Source organism: Amblyomma mixtum, chromosome 4 (genome assembly GCF_055824585.1).
Source record: "Amblyomma mixtum isolate Tamu chromosome 4, ASM5582458v1, whole genome shotgun sequence".
NCBI classification, from domain to species: Eukaryota; Metazoa; Arthropoda; class Arachnida; order Ixodida; family Ixodidae; genus Amblyomma; species Amblyomma mixtum.
In genome coordinates, this window is record NC_143015.1 from 123,335,132 (window position 1) to 123,357,538 (window position 22,407).

Genomic DNA, 22,407 nt, shown 5'->3' on the forward strand with positions numbered 1-22,407 from the left:
GTAGTCATCATGCGGCAGCCTCGGTAATTTGATGGGGCGTGCGGGTCGTGATCTTTCGGCAGGTGTGTGTGCTTCTGCCTCCGTTACAGGTTTGAATCGTTTTTTGCGTGCGTCGATCATCCTGAACCATGGCGTCGCCTTCGGGTAGGCTACAGTCCTGTCTCGTTGCGTCCCGTGCGGTAGGCCCCCCTCCGTTGTGTCGGTGGTAGAAATTCCGGGCATGGCATCCTGGGTATCCATGTCGGCAAGTTCGTGGACTCCCTCCGTTGCCGTGGACAGCGAGCACGACCCGCTGTGGCTGGATGGGAAGGCAGCGGCGTCGGCCATATGAAGCGTTGACGTGGAACGCCGCTCCGCCGTGCGCCGCCGAGAGTGGTTAGGCTTAGTGCGGCGACTCCGCTTCGGATATCTTCGTAAAGTGCTTGTGCAAAATACAGCGGACAAAGGAGTCACGGACAAAGGAGCGCTCGTAAAGGTCCCTTGGGTGTTCACGAAAGCCTGAGGTAGGAATTTAGGGCGCTATGATGGGTAAGTGGGAAAATAAAGGCGAAAGTTCACAGCGCCTATGTGAAGCGCGTCCGCTCCGCTCAGCTCCCCCTGGATGTGTTCAAAACCCCATAAACCATAAACCGAAATTCGGCCGAGTGCAACAGGTGGTGTCCAACTTGAACGAGCCGTAAGGCATGCTGGGTAGTCAGACTTCTGGGTCTTTTGGAAAAGCGAGCGTGTGTGGCGCAGTACTAAAAGTGCAGCATAACGAAGCGATATTTCGTGTCTTGATGGCTCAGAAAACCCCTACAGGACCGCCAGAAAGGTCAGTAAGCGCCTTAAGAATATTGCGTCCAAATTTACTGTAGCATATTCGTGACTAAACAGTGATAAAGCTGTGTAAGTGCGAGCGTTAGAGCATGCACGTCGTCTGTTCTCGTTGCAGTTAACGTTGCTTTGTCACTCGCTAGAACGTTTTCATGTTGTTCTTTGTGCGGCTATTACATGTAGCTGTGAACTGCATTACAGCGCACCTTTTCTGGAGGCATCGCGCTTCAAGGAACTTAAGTACTGGGATTGCCGTCAGCTGTGGCCGCGCGTTACGTACGACAATATTGTCGCATACTTCGTGGACAAGAAAGGCTGCGACGGCGAGGAGCTGAAGGCGTACAAGTCGCTGGAAGGCTATCTTTATGTACAAGCAGGTAAGTGCGCTTTTTCTTTCTAACGAATTAGCCTTCGTTGGATGTTAATTGCGAGGATTTCTTGCCCTAAGTAACTCGTGTCTCATCATCTGCAGGCAAGGTGCACACAATTTTAGTGGCCGTCCCGAAACTGGGCCATGTGATTCTGAACGGTGCAGTGAGCCCCTCCCAAAGATCTGGGTTTTCGTACCAGTGCTGGGTGGCATGTACAACGAATGGAGAAATTGAAGATGCATTTTGCACATGCATGGCAGGGTAAGTGCGACTTCACAGCGTGTACAAGATGCATGATCTTTAGTTTTCAGTACAGTTTAGCCCGCCCATCTGATTTCATTTATTTTATAGAGTATCTAAATTGCCAAAAATAAATATAGCTTGATAGCGGCTGAATTTTAGTTTGGCTGCTGCGCAGAGGAACAACTGACAAGTATGCTGTTTTCAGCATGGCTGTACTCTGTTTTGTACATGCATGAATTATTCCCCGGAAAGCATGCACCTGCACCCAGTGTGATGAAAGGCTGTATTAATTTGCATCAAGGCATTGCTGAAATATCTGTGTTGGCAGAATAAGGGTGAAAAGGCACACACACATTTGTTGGTATTTCAGCCTTTGTCACAGAAGCCACTCATAGAAGTTTTGCTTTATGTTCTTCAGGCACGCAAAGGAGAGTTCGTGTGGTACAAATAAAGAACAATTCACAGGTAGCTGAAGAGTTTTCTAGACTGCCTGAGATGAGCAGCATGAGATTTTATAGGTTTCAGAATCTCCCTTTAGCAGCAAACACATTGCTTAAGCCCCTAGACGGAACATCAATCCAGATCATGTTGCTGGCATTATACTTACAGGGACACAGAAAATAAAAATACCTTGCATACAAACAGTTTCCTCTAAGCAGCGCTTGAAGGGAATACTGTTGTGTATTTTTGGCACCTGCTGGCTGCCTGGCAGTCTCGATGCAGCTTTTTAAGACGCAAGTTAAACATCTATGGAGATGAGCTGCGCAATAAGGCCAGGTTTCAAGACCTAGATCACTTGAAAATTACGCAAGTATCCTTCTTAAGGCATCGTTGGAGCACTCTAGGCAGGTGTGTGATCGGCCCTACAACTTGGAAAACAAAGTGGTAGCTCCAGAAGTATTCAGAATAGTTTTTGCGCCAAGACTATGAAACTTGAAAATGTTGACTAGAAGCTATTTTGGGTGGATTGGCATTGACAAAGAATGAGCAATACAAGCATCTCAAACAATTCAAATTGGAGCTAGGTGGCTCGTTATGGGCACTTTATGAAATCCACAACTCATACACACACTCCTCTCAATAGCAGGTTGCCCCTAATGCCATAAACAATACACAGGTATGGATGATAACTATGTGCTGGTGGCTCGCAGCCCTTGTTGCGGTGACCGAAGTGGGAGCAACACACTTCATCCTGGACGCACCGACGACGGGTGTGTGCCATGAACAACTGGACCAGAGCAGTAGCTGGTGGTGTCCATGCGTCATTTTGGCCTTGAATGGGAGACAGTGAAGACCACTGGCAGCCTTGTGCCACCGACTACAACACTACATCAACTGCTTTTTACAGCCCTTGCTTGTGCTGAATTTTTTATGCTACCACTGCAATAAACAGGCACCATTTCACTTGCAAACACCTCACTCAGAGTCCCTAATGTTCTCCATGGAAAAATTCTACAATGAAATCCGGCCAAGCCACAAACACTTGATAACAGTCTGAACTTATCATGCACGCTATAACAAGCCGCACTTTCCTACCGCTTCTGTCTTCAGCTTTACACAAGTCAAAAGCACAGATTATCCATAAGTCACACACTGCTTAAAACAAAAATGAAGAATTATATCTATATGCAAGCTTCAAAAGAACAGTCATAATTTGCAATGTACCACTAACTTTTTAGGTTGGAGACCAGGTTTTATGTAGTGCCCACAAACTGATGTATGGAGAAGGAAGTGCACCCCATGCGGCAAGTATTAAAACTTAACTCGACAAAAATGTGCGAGCAGCTGTGGTGCACACATCGTGACAACTGCATAGTCATGCGATATCAAACGGAACTGTCGAGATGCCACTTGTAAGGCAGTCGGCGAAGGCTAATGTCATCCAATCTGCATTCACTGAATAAAGAGGATTAGCTAGTTATATGGGGTTTTATGGCGCATAAGCAACTAGGGCTATCGTGCGCCAAACACATGGTAAGATGATATGTCAAGTGTAGAGAGGTTACATTAGTAGTAAAAGACTTTTAATCAACCATAATTTACAGGCCGAGCATTTCGACCGCCTGGGCGACCAGAAGCCGCTGTTCTTCTTCCCCTTCAGCGCCAAGCCAGTCGAGCCAGGTGGTGATTGATAGAGAGGGTGGGGGGAAGGAACCCGACTGCTGAGCAGCCGGGCAATAGAATAGGCAATGGGCCAGGTCCGCATAGATACAGGGGCAGTTGGGACAGGAAGGGTCCGATCGATAGCGATAGAGGAAGAGGCGGGACGGGGTGATAACTGCATTCATCTGAATGTGCCGAAGAAGGCGAGACTCCGGCACCGTGAGTGATGGATGAGGGGGAGGGTAAAGGCGTTTGTCGAGGCGGAGCTCAAGGTAGACCTCTTTTATGGTGCGGCGAAGGGTGAGTCTCCCACCGTCCTCCGAGGGCTTGGGCCAGGGGATCAACGGTGCCCGGAAAAGTGTGTCGCGGGCGAGCTGATGAGCCAGCTCATTGCCGTCAATCCCTGAATGCCCAGGGACCCAGCGGAGGAAAACGATGGAAGGCTGCAGTGCGGAGACCGCTCGTTCGACCTCCTGTTGGAGAGAAGGGGTCAGGGTGCGTTTCTGTATGTGGTGTATAGCGGCTTGTGAGTCCGAATAGACTGTGTACTCTTGGAGAGAGGGAAGGAGGGAAAATGACTGGAGGGCATGCGCAATGGCGAGGACCTCGAGGGACAATGCGTCTGGAGGGTGTAGATACGGCCCGCTGGTGTGGGTTTCAGGAGCAGGGAGGTGTGGATGGTACAGGGCGTAGCCGCAGGAACCTCGAGGAGCCACGAAGGAGGCATCCGTGTAAGCTACACCCTGGGTATCAAAGAGAGGGGAATGGTGCTGTGCGGCCGCATGACGACGTCCGGCGTGCAGGACGGGGGACATGTTGGTCGGGAGGGGAAGGATACGAAGATTGGGGGCGGGGATTGGGGGAGGTTACATTATAATAGATTTAAAACATTGGCTTTCTTTAGAAACTTACAAACAAGTGAAAACTCGACAAGTGTTTGCTCGCCTAAAAGCAATGCGGGGTGAAATGGAATGTGTTCATTGTAAAACACCGTAAAAAATTTTTTTCTAAGTTCTTCGAGATGCGAACAAGAAATTAAATTAAAATGTGATTTACTGTGAGCTCCTCACCACACATTTCACACACAGGTTTGTCTTTTTTTGTTAATAAGAAGTTATGGGTGATGTGTGTGTGACCTATGCGTAAACGACATAAAATTACTTCAATAAAACGCTCTTTATGGCGGCATGATTTCCATTCTTTTAAAATGGGCTTTATGGTATGCAGCTTGTTGTGTCCTTCATTTTCCCAAGAAGCTTGCCACTTGGCTCTTAGTCTGCTATGCACTAACTTCATGTAATCCCTAGGAGGCAAATTCACATGTTCTATTTCCATGGTTCTGGTTCGTGCATCACACATGTCGGCCCTCTCATTGTCCCTAATGCCAATGTGACTGGGAACCCAGCAGAATTTTATAACATGTTTTTGTGTTGTGACCTTTTCTATATTGTGTATGATGCTTCCAATCAGTGGCTCCGTGGCATTTTTGGAGTTGAATGCTGTAAGGACGCTCAGTGAATCTGTATAAATGATGCTGTTTTTGATGTTTTCATTTGTTATTTTCTGTACCGCAACACTAATAGCATAACACTCCGCGGTGAAAACTGTAGCACATGACGGCAGTCCTACTGCATTTTCGTTTTTTCCTTGTATTACTGCGCTTCCTACATGCGCATGAGTTTTTGACCCGTTAGTATAAAATGCAGTGTAATTTCTGTATTTTTCTTGTAGTGCTAGATATTCTTGTATTATATGGTCGTGTGGTGTACAGGTTTTCCTGAGGCGTGTTAGTGTGACGTCACACACTGTGGGGAGAGTGTACCACGGTGGTAACGCTTCGTGTCTTGGGGCAATATTTTTAATTTCATTTAGTATGTTCAGGGCTTGGCATTTTTCATCGAAGCGCAAGAGCAACGGCTTAACTGCGTGAGGCTTGTTGTTGAAGAGTATTCGGGATGGGCATTTCGTGACAATTGGATAACAGAGATGTTTGGGCTGAGAAAGGATTTTGAGGATGTATGTACAAGTTAGTGCAGTTCTTCGATCTTATAAGGAAGGTTCATTCGTTTCCACATACAGACTTGCTATTGGTGAAGTTCTGTAAGCACCTGAAGACAACCTTAAACCAAGATTGTGGATAGGATCCAGTCGTTTTATGTAGGACGGTCTTGCTGAGCCATATACTATGGACCCATAGTCTAACTTACAGCGAACCAGAGAACAATATATATGTAACAGGCATGCCCTATCAGACCCCCAGCGTTTTCTTGACAGTAGTTTCAGTACACTGAGGGCCTGAGAACCTTTTTTCTTTAAGCTGTTTATATGTGGCAAGAATGTGAGCTTTTTATCGAAAGTTATCCCTAGAAATTTATGCTCTTGTTTGACAGGTAATTGGGTTTGGTTTAGATATAGTGTGGGGTCGGCCTGTAGGCCTCGTCTCAAAGAGAACAGAACCGCTACTGTTTTCTGAGGGGAAAATCTAAATCCGTTTCTATCTGCCCAGGTAGCGAGTTTATTTATTGTTATTTGTATCTGTCGCTCACAGGTAGGTATGCTGGATGACGTGCATGCTATTTGGAGGTCGTCTACGTAACCTGCGTACATTATGGATTTTGGGATTACTTTTCCTATGGAGTTCATTTTGATGATGAATAAGGATGTGCTGAGGATGCACCCCTGGAGTACGCCAGTTTCTTGAATAAAAGTGTTGGAGAAGGTTGCACCTAGGCGGACTCTGAATGTACGGTTGCTTAGGAAGTCGCTCAAACAGCCCAGCATCCTGCCGCGGATACCTAGGTCCGCTAGGTCACGGAGGATACCGAACCTCCAAGTGGTATCGTAAGCCTTCTCCATGTCGAAGAAGACCCCGATACAGTGTTGGTTGTGGATGAACGCTTCCCGAACTGTGTTCTCAAAGCGAACGAGGTGATCGGTTGTGGAACATGTCTTTTTAAAACCGCACTGGTGTATATCTAAAAGTTGCTGGGACTGAAGTATGAAGGTTAGTCTGATGTTTAGTATGCTTTCGAATGATTTTGCTATACAGCTAGTGAGTGCTATTGGTCTGTAGCTGGTGGGACTAGTTGGTGGTTTGCCAGGTTTTAGGAAGGGTACTATGATTGCTTCTTTCCATGCTTGGGGGATTTCTCCACTCATCCATATTTTATTGAAAAATTTTAGGAGAGCCTCTATGGCAGTCTCAGAGAGGTGAATAAAGAGGAGATGATGCCACCAACTCCAGGCGAAACTCTTCTTGTACAACATGTCACCTTCAGCAGCAAGCAACCTCATGGGTTAAACAATTTCATTAACTTCTTCTACGTCACTGACCTGAGGCACAGAGGACAAACAAGAAGCAGCAGACACGTTACAGAACCAACTGCAACTCTTTTAGTGCCTTCTCAGTGAAGGTCATGTCCTGGGATGATTTCCAGATAAACTTGCTTTCTGAACTGTAGCATATTGGGATAGTATGTTGTGGAGTGAACATTAGGTGCGCGAGTCACAGGATAGAAGTGGAAGTAAACAACTTGCAAGCACTACCTGTGGCAGTTACTGCTACATGCATGAAACTTACCAAGCATAATCATGCACTGAAACATGCATCAGAGTCTGCACAGCTCTAGGATGTAACATGCCTCTGGTGTGCAACTGCCACAGATGTGAAGGTTAACTGCTATACTTGATTTCTGAACAGTGCATGTTTAGTTCAGGTTCGCCATCTGCAACAATGGTACTTCATGGTGCTCACAGCTATTCATTTAGAGTGTGTGGTGCGCTTTGCCAAGGTGGCTCAGTGGTTACGGCGCTCAACTACTGAACCCAAGGATGCGGGTTCAACCCCAGCTGCTTTTTGATGGAGGCAAAACGCAAGGTGCACGTGTACCGTCGATGTTGGTGCACATTAAAGCATCCCAGCTAGCCGAAATTTCCGGAGATGTCTACTACGGCGTCCCTCATACCCTCAGTCTCTTTGGGATGTTAAACCATAAACTAAACTAGAATGTGTGGTGCGAATCTTGCTTCCACTCAAGACAGGGGCGGGCCTGCAGCCACTGTGCTGCTGTGTGCTTTGTATTGGAGGCGTGGTCAAAGGAGAGCAAGCAGCCCACCCGTGCACCTACGGATGTCCGATGCCAGTGGTTGGTGCCTCGGCTGAAAAAGGTAAAAATACATGCATGTATAAATATTCAGAAATGTGCAGCATTTGCATCGCTTGTGCCTAGACGAAAGCACTGCACTTGGCATTATTATCTTAATGCTAAGCCTGTTAAATGACACAGGTGGAGCCGAAGCTTGCTGCTCATCTTCGGTACAGGCACCACAAGAGGCACGAAAAGCCAGGTACCAACCCAAAGCACGAAGAAGAGCAAGCAAAAGCAGACTCTGCTGTTGACGTAGGCAATTTTATTGCAGAACTGCGAAAGGCAAGTTACTCGAGTTTATCTGCTTGTGGGAAACCCTCGTGAAAGTAGTGTTTCACATAAGCTGTCTGTGTACTTCTGCAGCATTTTTGGAGAGAATATGGTAAGACAGCCTAATGTTCAAGATGTTGAAATGGGAATTCCTATTACAGAGTACAGGGCATAGACATCTTGATGCACTTTTTGTTCTAAATGCAAGAGCTTGGTCTGAGCTTGTTTCAGCATTTCCTATGGATTTCAGTTTACCATCCTTCTCTTCCATATCATGTGTTCCCTGAGAAAATCTTGACAAGCTAAACTATTCCTTGAATGTTTATATAAGCGTCAGGTTTTATATAGCCACTTTAAAACAAGCTGTACTGTTGCATTACCACTACTAACCAGCTTTCTACCCCTACAGCCTGCGTCTTCGAAACCACTGAGCCGCTCATCTCTCATCGCCGAACCATTCAGTTTTTTTACGGCTCACCCACGTTCGGGATTTGTGTTAATCATTCTACAAACATTTCACTTCGCAGGTTGCTCCAACAGCAAGGTACTTCACTCTTGTTGATGAGAAAGAAAATGGGTGCAACGAGGCCAACCAGAGTGAAGTAGAAGAGCAAGATGCAGAGTTTGAGATTACAGTTAGCAGACCACTCTGCGAGTTCAAACCTTTGAACCCAGAGGTAGACAAAAATTACCAAGCAGCTATCAGAAATCTTAAAATCACCATGCCCACAGCTTTACAGATTGAAGCGGCTACGAAAGAACAGAGAAAGAGCGCTTTGTGGTGCCTCCATCGCAAAGGAAGAATTACTGCTTCCATTTTTAAAGAGGTATGCCGCTCTAAACAGGTGAAGTGCACTTCACTTATCAATAGATTACTGCATCCAACAGAGATTTTCAGCCCAGCTATCCAGTACGGTATTGAATTTGAGCCGCTGGCAAAGGAACGAGCCCTCAATGTGTATAAAATGCAGCATATAGATGCTAGGCTAGAAGAGTGTGGACTCATGATACCACCTGAGTACCCATATCTTGGATGTAGCCCAGATGGGGTCTTTCACTGTAAGTGCCATGCACCATCACTTCTTCGAGTTAAATGTTTGCACAGTCTTAGAGATGTGGACCCAGATGACCTTATCACAGAAGGGCAAGCTAAAGTAGACTTCTGTTTGGATGCTGCAGGCACTGTGAAAGTGACTCACAAATACTATTACCAGATTCAGGCAAGTTGCATTTGAATCTTTTAAAGTGTAGTCTGTGCTACCTTTATCTGCACATAGATAAGGGAGGCATTTTGATTAAGGTGGAAAAAGAAGCGAGCTTCATGGATACGCACATCCAGGCTCTCGAAAGCTTTCTTGGCAAAATTATTCTCCCCAGGCTACGCAGTTTCTAGCAGCCAGATGAATGTACAAATCTAAGCAAATGAACGCTTACATTTTGCTGCCAGGGATGGGGCCATGTTTGTCAGCCCACAAATAATAGTGAGGTAATCCTCGAACTTTGGGACGAGATTGTAGGCTACAGTTCCCTGCAGCATCTTCCATTTCTTGAGGTGGCCAATGGCCCTCTCAACGATGATCCTTGACGAGGACACACGCCTGAACTTTATGACCTCCATTTCCAGGAGCTGCTGTTTTCCTTTCGTGAAGGCGGGTGTGATGAGGTGCACTCCTCTAAGAAAAAACTCTTCGTGAAGGAAGAAACCCCTGACAGCCAGCACCTGGTCACCATCTCCAAGAATGTCCAGTAGACCTTTAAAGTGAAAATGTGAAACTAACTTCATTTAAGTATCACACTAATTCAAAAGCATGCACTTCATCACACTTCAGCTTTAGATGAAAGTATTTATTTGTAATAGAAGTGTAATGTATTAATTGTAAATAACTTCTGTGCAGTCGATGATGCACCGCAGCTTCGGGAAAAAGTGCCTGTCCTTCGCAGTCAGCCATGACTGGGCAACAGCCGGGTCAGGGAATTTAATTAATTCCTTGCACAAAGCCTTTATAGGCTCCATCCAAACCTTCAAAATGGCAGTCACTGTGGTACGGGACACAAAAAAACGGTACGCCAGGTCCTTTACAGAAAAACCTTGCCTCAGATGCATCAGGAACAAAAACAACTGTGTTCCCTGTGGCAATGCAGTATGGTTAGAAGGCAGGCCTGCTGCGACAAACGACAAGACTAAAAAAAATTGCTTTGGGCAGACCTGAAAAGATAGAAGAAAACGACTTTCAGTGAACTGTACTACTACATCCTGGTAACAGTTGGAAGCCGCAATGAGAGTTGTGTTTCCACATAATATTCTGGCCTAAGAGCACCACTATATCGTATGGCTGAATGAATATGGGCTCATTTTACACCAAACCAAGTTGTCACAATGGAATGCAGAAAGAGGAGTTATATTAGAGGAAGGAGCCACACACATACCAGTGTAAAATGCAACTTTGGCTTCAGTCATTGCAGCCACATCTGCATCCCTGGCCTTTTGCTGCCTTAGCCGCCTGTTCACTTTGCTCAGGTCACACACTTTTCGTCTCAGCTTCTCGCATTCAGCGCCCAGTTGGCTGCAGCTGATACAGACAGCAGCCTCTGTCTGAGTTCCTAAAATTGAAGAGAATATCATTATGTAAATCAAAGCACTAACTAGAAAATATCCAACAAACAGGTGTGAGAAACATAGAAGCTTTCAAAGCTGTCAAAAGAATAGTTCATATGTGGGTGCTCTAGCTCGGATGATTTCAACCTGACAAAAAGGAAACAACCATCTTCAATTAAGATCTCAACAAGAAAATGAGATTCACTTAAAATTTTAACTAGCACCCATTACACTAACCTGTTGCTGCAAATAAGTGCATGGCTGCTTGCCTGCATCGGCCAGCCTTCCTCCAGCATCACAGTCAGCCTCGAAGTCCGCGAGCGTGGCGCCTGATGCGTCTGCCTCGTCTCGCAGTGTCACAGAGCCACCGCCTGCAGCTGACTCAGCAGCGCTTGCTGTTGCCGTTCCTACAGCTGCCGGCAGTGGTGGCACACGCTGATATCGCTGATGACTGAGGGAAAAAGAAAAATATTTCAATGCTATAACATCTCTAAACGCTGAAGGAACAAGAAGGCATTCGTACGAACCTTTTCAGGATGCGAAATGACCGAGCGCTGCTGTTGTCGTCTTATGAAAACAGCTGCGGCACATAATCAATGTCGTCTGGGTCAGCACTTGGTGCTCCTGAAGGAAAAAGAAGAGCAAAACCCACTCAAGCAGACTGCATTTTTTACGCAAGGGTCTCAAACACGTACCACTGACGAAATGCTCGGAGCAAAGCCGAGAGTTGTCGGTGGGCATCCACAGTTTGCCGTCAGCAGTCTGCCGGCGGATAGCAACGGCCCACTGTTTTCGTCGCTCTCTGTCCCATAACACTCTAAACATCTTGTAGCCTGCTTTGCCAGAGTTGCTGCAGTTTAGGGCAGCGCAACACACCATTTTCTCGGTGCTGTGGACGTCTAAAGTAAAAAAAAATATGCTCGAAAGCTCACGTTCACAGGCAAAACCAATGCAAACACCGCGACAGAGAAGACCCGGAAGTCTGAATTCACGTGACGAAACCTCGCCGTGACGCAATGTCCGCCATAAGTTGGACACCACCTACTGCATGGAAGAATGCACTTCAGAGAATATAAACCACACTTTCACGAGCATATTTTGCAGTATGTTATGGCTTCCACTTTTCGATCGCGAAAGTTCGATTTTTCGGTTTGCTGTTAGTGGCTATTTATTGGTAATAAAAAACAGAAATGACTTAAAACACTTAAAAGCAATCGACGGCATACACCATGCTATGTATGCCGACGACGTCACCATCTGGGTCAACACAGGTTCGCTCGGAGAGACATGCGGACATGCGGAAGTAACAAGGAACCAAGAGGCGGCCAGGATAGCTCGAGAGTACACTTATTACCGAGCATCCAACGTAGGCGACCTCGAGGGGAACGAACCTGTACCCCAAGATTAGTAGGCGATACTAAACTAATACAAGGGCTGCAGAAAGCGGTATCCTCCACCGGACAACTCCCTTAGCAGAGAAGACTGTCGCGTGGAGGCAGCTACAGACGGGCTCGTACCCGAACCTACACCCACGCCAAGAACCCCTCACGCTGTACCACATAACGTGAGCATGCCAGAGGATAAGCGTGGTACCAGTTATAACAAACCCGAGTGCGGAGCAATGGGAGGGAGTGCTCTCCAGCGATCGCCGGGTCGACCAAGAAGGTCTGATTCGGCGAGCACAACTGGCAGCAGCATCCAGCGGAGCCCTGGACTAAGGGCAACCGACCTTTCAGCAAGAAGATGATGAAGCCATCTGAAAAACCCAGAATACAACCGAATCTAGAACTTAATAAAGTTTTCACTCACTCACTCGTTAGCAACACCTTGGGTTTTCAGGTAAATTGGTTTTTGAGAAAAGGAAATGGCGCAGTATCTGTCTCACATATCTCGGTGGACACGTGAACCGCGCCATAAGGGAAGAGAGGAAGGTGGGAGTGAAAGAAGAAAGAAAGAAGTACTGTAGTGAAGGTCTCCTGGGGATATTTAACGTGCACTGACATCGCACATTTCGGCGCAGCCGCGCGCTACTGCGCATGTGCGCCGCATCCTCACCGCCGCTACTACTGCGCGCTCGCCTCCTCGCCATCGTTTGACATTTCGTTGCAGCCGCGTGTTTACCACAGTTACTACGCATGCGGAAGGAGGGCTCTATAAAGCGCTTGCCTACACCGTTATTGTGGTGCTCCCAGTGAATTGTGCGCGAACTGCGACAACCATGACGTCAAACAAAGCATAACTGCAGCTTTTCGCTTGTATATCCAGGCTTAACCAGAGCTAAGCAACTGCAAATGTTTTAACGAGCCCCGACATCGCACAGCACACGGGCGCCTTTTGCGTTCCGCCTCCATCGAAACGCGGCCGCCGCGGTCGGGTTCGAACCTAGCCTCCTTCGAAATGCGACCGCAGCAGCCGGGAACGAACCCGCGTCATCAGGGCGAGCAGCCGGGCGCCATAACCACTGAGGCCCTACGGCTGCAACGATTGATATAACTGCCGCCTCACACGGTGGGCCGGTTGCGATGCCGCCGCAAGACCACGCTTCCTTCGAGGCTAGCCCGCCTCCTAGGGTGCTCTCTGGGCATCATCTGCCAGAGTCATGCTCATCATCTTGGGCTCACAACGCCGACAACGCCGATTTTCTGGGTAACGCGGTCTTTAACGCTATGACGTCAAATCTCGCCAAAAGAGGCGACAAGACAAAAATGCTGCAACAGAGTAGGGCAGCTTATATTTGTGCGAACAGAAGATATGGAAAAAAAAAGTTGGAAACTCCTTGGCAACTCCCTCCTTGAAGTCAGGCCAACCGGAGGATATTAAGAAAATTCAAGTGGCAATTTGGCTCTATAGGTGCGCCAAGAAAGCCTTTCTTGGCGCACTGTTTGGCATTGACTGCGAGACTGTTTGTGCTGTACTAACGCTTTATTTGACGGCACACTTTGGCTACGCATTACAACTACACCCTTTGACGGCCTATTTTGACTGCTTCTTTACCACGACTCTCTCTCTGCTTCGATGAGTTCGGTTGTATCCATGGCTCTGTTCGCAGTATAATGTGGTCACCCACTAAAGTCACTGGAACTCTTAAAGTACCAGCTGTTTTCTCTTCGCCGCCGCGCCGCCTATTGGCCAGTTGCGATCACGTGATTAAGCGCCTCCATAGATGGTCCACTCGCTCTAGCAGCCGACGGGGCGCAGTGCTTCCGAGGTGGTTGGACGGCGTGTGTTACGAAGTAGTACGTTCAGTATCGCGTCTGTGTGCGTGTGTGTCTGTCTGTGTGCGCGCTTGTGTGCGTGTGTGTGTCTGTGTGCGTGTGCGCGCGCGTGTCTGTGCCTCTATCTGAGCGTATGACTGTGTGCGTGTCTCTGTGCGCGCGCCTGTCTGTGTGCGCGCATGTGTGCTGCGCGCGCGCGTCTGTGTGCGTGCGTGTGTCTGTGTATGCGTGTCTCTGTCAGTGCGTGCGTCTGCGTACGTATCTGTGTGCGCGTGTCTTTGCGCACCGTGTGTGTCTGCGTGCGTATCTGTGAGCGCGCGTGTCTTTGTGCACCTCGTGTGTCTGTATGTGCGTGTGTCTGCGTGCGTATCTGTGTGCGCGCGTGTCTGTGCATCGCGTGTGTCTGTGTATGCGTGTGTCTGTATGTGTGTGTCTGTCAGTGCGTGTGTCTGCGTGCGTATCTGTGTGCGCGCGTGTCTTTGCGCACCGCGTGTGTCTGTGTGCGTGCGTGTCTGTGCGTCGGGTGTCTGTGTTTGTGTGAGTGTGACAGCTATAAATGTCTTCGAAGACGTTGCTTTGTGAGATTTTTTTTTTCCTTGCTGGTCATCGATATAGGCTAATGAGGCTTAAATAAACATATTAAATTGCGGAGTTTAACGTCCCGAAGTGACACGATAGCTATGAGGGGTGCCGAAGTGGACCGCAGTGGGTGAATTTATGCCACCTGGAGTTATTTCACGCGTACTTACATCGCATTGCGCACGGGAGTTTTTGTATTTCGCCTCCATCGAAATACAGCCACAGCGCGTCCGCATGCTATCTGGCTATCTGGCCGCACAGTTAGAGCGTTGGCCCCGTCGTCGACCTTGGGGTCGCCCAACTACCTCCCACAAGCCTCCGACCGGCGACTGACCACACGGAGGGAAGAACAGGCGGCAGGAAACAGCAAGCGCACAGGGAACGTTTTATATGCATCAGACCTCCAAGTGAACCGATTTACTAAACGTTTTGCTATATCTCGCTCGTATGTACGCAGCCTGCCGGCTTTAAGGTTTTCCGGGCCCCGAAAATATGCATTTGCGAACCTCTCATGGAAGCCACAGGACAAGCCTGCTTCTTGCGTTGTTAGCTCCCATCCGTGGGCTCAAGAATACGAGAGGCTGCGCAGCTGTTGTACGACGCTTTCAAGGTTTTGGAAACCCTCACCTCACCTAAGCTCTCAATCATGAATACTTTCATTGATTAATTTTTGCTCAAAACCGATGAACAAGGCGGCCGCAAGGGAGACTTTGTTCGCCTAGCAGACGACGCGCTCGCCGCGCTGGACCACCTCTGGCAACAACACCCCAATGTTGCCCGCGCGCCGCCCGCTGGTCGCGGTACTTTCAGAGTTCCAGTGACTTTAGTCACCCACGGACGCCTTACGCCCCCCGTCGGAGTGGACGACAACTATTTTTTATTAGTTATCGCCTGCTCCAAAAGGTGGCGCCAGGAATCCGTGGCTGACCTCATTACTTTGAATCCGCGCACTCTGACGTCATAACCATTGCGACCAACCGAAAAGCGTGACACCTCTGCTGACAACCTTCTGTCGACAACGATGAGGCATCGAAGGCTCTCGCCTTAAAGAAGAGGAGCAGTACACACATGGAGTGATGTTCAGGCGCGACTCCTCGCCCTCCAGGAGCTTTCGGTAGGCAGCAATCTCAAGGTCCAGCGCTACTTTGATGTCCAGCAGGTCTCGATACACGGCCAGTTGCTCTTTGATCTCGTCTCGCAACCTCCGAGTCTCTTTTTCCTTGTCCCCCAGTGCTTGCGTGTGCCGATCTCGCTCCTCTTCGAGCAGCCGCTCCAAGCCTCGGACGCGGGATGACAGGGACTGGTTCTGCACAAATCCCACAAGTGACAGTAGGCCGGGTTAGTAATTATCGTGAATGTTATAATTATATTAACCTATCCTGGAGGGCGCCACGGGTGGCCCTGGCTGTGTATATACTGCCGCGACTAATCTATTAAAGGATCTTCGTTCGGCTACTGGCATCGTGCTTACTTGGCTGGCTGCGTGTGCGAGCAGGCGCTACAAAAAATGTGGTTACATAAAGTGGACGTGCCAAGACCCGGCACCTATACCTACGGCAGTGCTTCCACAGAAAGACTAGTCATTAAACCGCAGCTAGAATGTATGCTCGCAAAAACTCACCTTAAGGATTTCTTTTGCAATGCGTGACAACCAGAAAGAGTGAAAACTACGAGAAAAGTGGTTTTACTTGTCACACAGGAGCCTGGTCGATTAAGGGTTTAAAGGGAATCTGAAACGGTTTTTTGAGAGTTCGAGGTTATGCAAGAATTCGAAGCTATGAAGGTTCTAGGTGAAGCACGCAAAGTATTTTTGCACTAGCATTTAAAATGGTGAAGTAATCGTCGATTAAAGCCGCGACGATGTTCAGGCTCGTCCTCACTGCGTTGGAGGAGTGCAGGTAAACTCGTAGTGACAGCACTGTTGTCGAACTTTCGGATGTCCGCTGCCCTCGCCTGCATGCTGCTGTGCGTCGTCCGATGCCACCAAAAAAATTGCTTCGTTGGTTTTCTTCTATTAAACAACCGTTTCCTCGTTAACGCAGCACCACCGTACGTGACGTCATTATCGGGGGCCTCTGCCCTTCGCTGTGCACTGCAGAGAAGCCTGAACTGCGACTCCGCTTTATTCGGCGATCAAACCACCGTTCCAAATGCTAGAGAAAACGATTTCTCCAGCTTTACCTGCATGCTTCACACATTCTTCCCGCATAAGCTCATCGAATTCTAAAACCTCTTCAATTGCCCTTTATGGTTTATGGGGATTTAACGTCACAAAGAAACCCAGGCTATGAGAGACGCCGTAATGAAGGGCTCCGGGAATTTCGACCACCTCGAATCATTTAATGTGCATTGACATCGCACAGTACATTGGCCTCTAGAATTTTACCTCCATCGAAATTCGACCGTCGCGGCCGGAATCGAACCCGCGTCTTCCGGGTCAGAAGCCGAGCACCATAACCACTCAGCTACAGCAGCGGCTTTTTTATCTGACATGTAAACTGTACCTTGTTGCATGTTTTTTTATGACTCTTGAGTTGTGTTGTGTTGGGTTTAATGGCACATAGGCATCTAAGGCCATCATGCGCCAAACACAAGAAAATAGGGAAAGTTTTCTGTGTGATTTAATAAAAATGTGGTGTAAAGGGCCTAAAAAGTTTAACTACCTAGTAATAACAGACAAAACGAGATTTGAGAATGGCTAATGGTAAAAGCTTTAAAAAAAAACATGGTCAGGCAACCTCAGCGGCCATCCTTGGCTGGTCAAGGATGTCGAGGATCCCAACCAAACAAATAAAAGCCTCAGCCTTCTTCTCAGGAATGAGAAAGCGGCTGAGGTGTATCATGCAATAAAGCGAGCCAGTGGTTCAATGTTTACAGTTTTTCGAGTAAGCCTGCTTCTTTTAAAAAGTTAAAAATAGAAGGTATGTTAACAATGGCATTATCATGTAAGAACAGTGTTGGATGGAAAGGAATGCATTCTTTATAAAATTGACTGAAGTATTTTTTTCTTAGTTTTTCAAGTTTAACACAGGAGATTAAAATATGGTTAACCGTAAGTTCGTCTCCGCATTCTTCGCAAACAGGTTTGTCTTGTTTGGTTAATAGGAAGTTGTGCGTAAGGTGCGTGTGGCCTATTCGGAGACGGCATAAGATTATTTCTTTGTAACGTTCCTGGTGCACACATGATTTAAATTCAAGTAAGACAGGTCTTACTAAGTGTAATTTATTATTTACTTCACTGTTCCAAGCCGACTGCCATTTTCTCTTTAGTTTCCTTTCTACTAATTTCATGCAATCATTAAAAGGTATATCTATTTTTTTTATTTCCATGCTGCAAGCTTTAGTAGCACACAAATCTGCTCTCATTGCCTTTTATTTCTACATGGCTCGGGACCCAGCAAAGTTTTATGTTTTGTCCTCGTGCTGTGGCTGTTACTATGTTGTGTATGATGTCACCAATTATAGGAGCGATTGCGTTTCCAGAGTGGAGAGCTGTAAGTACGCTTAAGGAGTCTGTATAAATAATACTGTTTGGGAGGTACTCGTTAAATATATTTTCTATGGCCACACAGACTGCGTAACTTTCTGCAGTGAAGATGGATGCACTCTGTGGAAGTCGTACTGTTTTCTCTGAATTCCCTCGTACCATTGCGCTTCCTACGTAAACGTCCGTTTTTGATCCATCAGTGTAGAAATCTGTAAAACTACGGTATTTTTCTTCGAGAGCAAGGAATTCTTGTATTATATGTTGTTGTGAGGTTTGCTTTTTACGAAACTGTGTAAGGGTGAGATCACAGATTTCAGGAAAATTGTACCATGGAGGTAGCGGATCTCGTCTTCGAGCAATAGCAGGCAATGTGTCTAGTACACTGAGGTTTTGGCACAACTCTTCAAAACGCAGGAGGAGTGGCCTTATAGCTAGCGGTTTGTTGATAGTGTTCTTGATGGGCAATTTGTGACTATGGTGTAACAAAGATGTTTGGGCAGCGAGCGGATTTTTAAAATGTATGAGCATGTGAACATGGTTCTTCGGTCTGTAAGTGATGGTTCGTTCGTTTCTACGTAAAGACTGTTTGTGGGCGATGTCCTGTAGGCACCAGTAGAAAGACGCAGACCTAAGTTATGTACTGGATCCAGTCGTTTAAGGTATGATGGTCTCGCTGACCCATATACTATACATCCATAATCAAGGATAGAACGTACTTCAGAGCGGTAAATTTTTAAAAGGCATGTCCTGTCGGCCCCCCAATGTTTTCGTGACAATACTTTAAGTATGTTAAGGGATCGGGAGGCTTTCTTTTTCAGTGTATTTATATGAGGCAGGAAAGTTAGTTTTTTGTCAAAGGTTACGCCTAGGAATTTGTGTTCACATTTTACGGGTAGGTGTGTATTGTTCAGGTGTATGAGTGGGTCGGCTTGTAGGCCTCGTTTGAGAGAGAACATTATGGCCACTGTTTTCTGAGTAGAGAACTGGAATCCATTCCTGTCTGCCCATGCTGCTAGTTTATTTATTGTCAACTGTACTTGTCTCTCGCAAGTTGATATGTTGGTTGATGTACAGGCGATCTGGAGGCCGTCAACATAAACTGAGTACATAACTGATGTTGGGATTATTTGGGCTAACGAATTCATTTTTACGACAAAGAGTGTAGCGCTTAAAATGCACCCCTGTGGTACTCCATTTTCCTGAAAAAACTTCTTTGAGGTGGTTGAGCCAAGGCGTACGTGAAAGGAACGATTGGATAGGAAGTCCTTTATGCAGTTCAACATCCGTCCCCGGATGCCAAGCTCTGCTAAATCGCGGAGGATACCGAACCTCCAAGTGGTGTCGTATGCCTTTTCGAGGTCGAAGAAGACAGCGAGACAGTGTTGCTTGTGTATGAAAGCCTCTCGAACAGTATTTTCGAGGCGAACTAAGTGGTCTGTTCTGGAGTGTCCTTTTTTAAAACCACATTGATGGCTATCTAGAAGTTCACAGGATTGAAGGACAAAAGTTAACCGTATATTCAGGACAGTTTCGAAGGATTTGGCAAGGCAACTGGTAAGGGCTATGGGTCTATAACTGCTAGGAGAGGTTGGTGGTTTCCCGGGTTTAAGAAACGGTACAATAATAGCTTCTTTCCAGGCTTTTGGTATTTTCCCTGACACCCAAACTTTGTTAAAAAAACTTAAAAGTGCCTCTACGGCAGGTTCAGAAAGATGGGCTAGCATTTGGTAATGTATTTGGTCTGGGCCGGGCGCAGTATGTTTACCGGCAGAAATTACTGTTTTGATCTCTTGTATTGCAATTAAATTATTGTAGGGTTCATTTGTACCACAACCTGTCGGCAGTCTTTGCTTCTCCGCTGTGTTTTTGTGTTTTAGAAAAGCTGCTGTGTAGTGGGATGAGCTGGAAATGGTAGAAAAATAGTCGCCTAAAATATCTGCCTGTTCTTCTAAACTCGTCTGTACACCGGGAGCTGTCAGAAGGGGGATTGTGAATGGAGAGTAGTTGCCATTTATCTTTCTGACCTTCTCCCACATTTGTTTTGATGTGGTGGAGCTGTTTATCGATGAAACGTAATTTTTCCAAGATGACTTTTCGGCACTACGACGAATATATCGAGCTTTCGCTCTTGCCTTTTTAAATTTTATAAAATTCTCCTGAGTAGGGTATCTACGAGAAGTTCCCCAGGCTTTGTTTTGTCTCTTTTTTGCTTCTTTACACTCTTTTGTGTACCAATATTTGTGATTTTGGTTTACTATTCCAGAGGATTGAGGAATAGCTTGGCGTGCAGCAGCAATAATACAGTTTGTGAAAAATTCGTTAAGTTCGTCTACACTCAGGTCGTCAAAAACTATTTTGCCTAGGCTGGCTTTTTCACGGAACAGTGCCCAGTTGGCTAGGTGCAGTTTCCACCGTTGCGGTTTAGTTGGGATTATTTCGGGTGAATTGGCTGAGCTAATTAGTATGGGTAGATGATCGCTTCCATATGGGCTATCTAAAACATCCCAATTAAAATCTGTAAAAATAGAGGACGAACTAAAAGATAAATCTATACAACTCATTTTTCCTGAGCTAGGAGAACAATAGGTTGGCTTGCCAGTATAGAGGAGACAAATGTTATTGCATAGTATAAAATCTTCAATCAACTGACCTCTAGTGTCGGTTTTCTCACTGCCCCAAAAGCAGGAGTGGGCGTTAAAATCTCCTATCATCAAAAATGGTTCTGGTAATTGATCTAAAAGGTCTTCTAAATCATGGGTTGTTATTTTAAGATGAGGGTCAATGTATACGCAGCACACTGTAATTGTTTTAAATGTGTGTAGGATGACTGCCACGGCTTCTAATCTGGTTTTAAGCTTGTGTTCTCGGGCTGCAATACCATTTTTAACTATGATGGCTACGCCACCCGAAAGCCGGCTCGCCTGCTCTCGGTCACGGCGGAAGAAGTTATAGTGTTTCAAAATGTTTTCGTGTTTGGGGCCTAAATTTGTCTCTTGTAAACACAAGGCGACAGGTGAGTGTGTGGCTAATATATCTTTTATGTCGTTTAGGCTATGTAATAGTCCCCTACAGTTCCAGTGTATGAATGCCATGTTGTAGATAGTGGAGAACTAGGTTAGGTTTTCGGGCGCCCTGATACGGGGCTTCTCTTTTTTTTGGCGGTCTACGGAGCCCCGCCGTCCTTGCGACGTCGACGGCACGGGGCTGCCTGGACTTGTGTCCATCGTATCCTCCGATACGCTGGACGATCGTGCGAGACGCACGGTTATTTTCGTGTTTGGCCTCTCCGGGGGGGGGGGGGGGGGGGGGCGGGGAGGGGCCTTGGGGCCCGCTGACTTGGAAGTCCGCGTGGCCTGTTTCGTGGGTGGTGGCGCAGCGCTAGCTGCAACCACCAGGGGCACCGGTGGCCCTGCTCCAGGCTCACTGTGTGAGGCCTGGCTAGGTGCCGGAGGCCGTTGTGATGCTGTGCCCTGTTGCACCACAACGGAGAAGGTGGGTTTGTGCATAGATGATGTGACTCGTTTTCGAGCTTCCCTGAAGGTTATGTTTTCTTTCACCTTGACTGTCACAATTTCCTTTTCTTGTTTCCAAACTGGGCATGCACGTGAGTACGCAGGATGGCTGCCCTCACAATTTACACACAGGTGTGGTACAATTTCACATTTCTCTGAGTCGTGTTCATGGGAAGCACATTTCGCGCATGTTAGTTGGCCCCGGCAGCTCTGAGAGCTGTGGCCGTACCTTTGGCACTTGAAGCAGCGTCGCGGATTTGGAATATACTGTCTGAGTTGGTGTTTCATATAGCCTATTTCTACGGAGTCTGGGAGGATGCTCGATGCGAAAGTAAGAACAATGTGCCTTGTGGGTATTTCCTTACTGTCTCGTCTCATTTTTATCCTGTATACATTAGTGACGTTTTGTTCCTTTAAGCCTTCCAGAAGTTCTTCGTCAGTTACATATTTGAGGTCATCGTCCGAGATAACTCCTCGAACAGTGTTCAACGACCGGTGTGGGCTGATTGTGATCGGGATTTCTCCAAAGGTTTTCACTTCAGGCAGTTTTTCTTGTTGATGGTTGTACAAAATTTCTAAGAGTAGGTCGCCATTTGCTAGCTTTTTGATTTTATATCCTTCTCCAATGGCATCTGTCAAGGTCTTGGTAACAGTGAATGGAGATACGAGTCGAGCAGTCTTTTCTTCATCTTCGCTGTGAACAACATGAAAACGTGGGAATGTGGTTGCATTCTTTGTGAAAAACTTCGATGTCTCGGTGCGCCCTCTTTTCCGAGAGAGATCAGTGTTGAAAAAATGGGAAGCCATAAAAAATGTTTGGTGTTCGGCAACAGTGCCAGCCACCCACCATGGAGTCCAACAAGGGGACGGGACAGGAACTTGAAAAACAAGCCCTGCCCACGCCAGCTGTACACCACTACTATAACCCAATATGGCGAGACACAGGTTTGTCAGCCACACAAGGTTAACCCTCGCCGCCAGGAAATAAGAAAAGACCAAGAAGGGAGGAGGATACAGGAAAGTTGCAAGAAAGAAGACAGGAAAGTGAAAGATGGAGGGGAGGATAG

At 47.0% G+C, this 22,407-nt stretch overlaps 1 protein-coding gene and 2 pseudogenes across 1 annotated transcript; 2 read left to right on the forward strand and 1 right to left on the reverse strand.

Annotated features, from left to right (window-relative positions):
* The first annotated feature begins 746 nt into the window (after positions 1-746).
* On the forward strand, positions 747-2,746 carry LOC149348125 (uncharacterized). The gene is made up of 4 exons (XM_089585744.1): positions 747-814; positions 1,018-1,193; positions 1,289-1,448; positions 2,582-2,746. Exons 1-4 carry the CDS (start codon positions 780-782, stop codon positions 2,652-2,654), a joined length of 444 nt encoding a protein of 147 aa, XP_089441870.1. The 5' UTR covers positions 747-779; the 3' UTR covers positions 2,655-2,746.
* A 5,064-nt stretch (positions 2,747-7,810) lies between these two features.
* Positions 7,811-9,594, forward strand: LOC149348126 (uncharacterized; annotated as a pseudogene).
* A 451-nt stretch (positions 9,595-10,045) lies between these two features.
* LOC149348127 (uncharacterized) lies at positions 10,046-21,334 on the reverse strand (annotated as a pseudogene).
* Between the last annotated feature and the right edge of the window lie 1,073 nt (positions 21,335-22,407).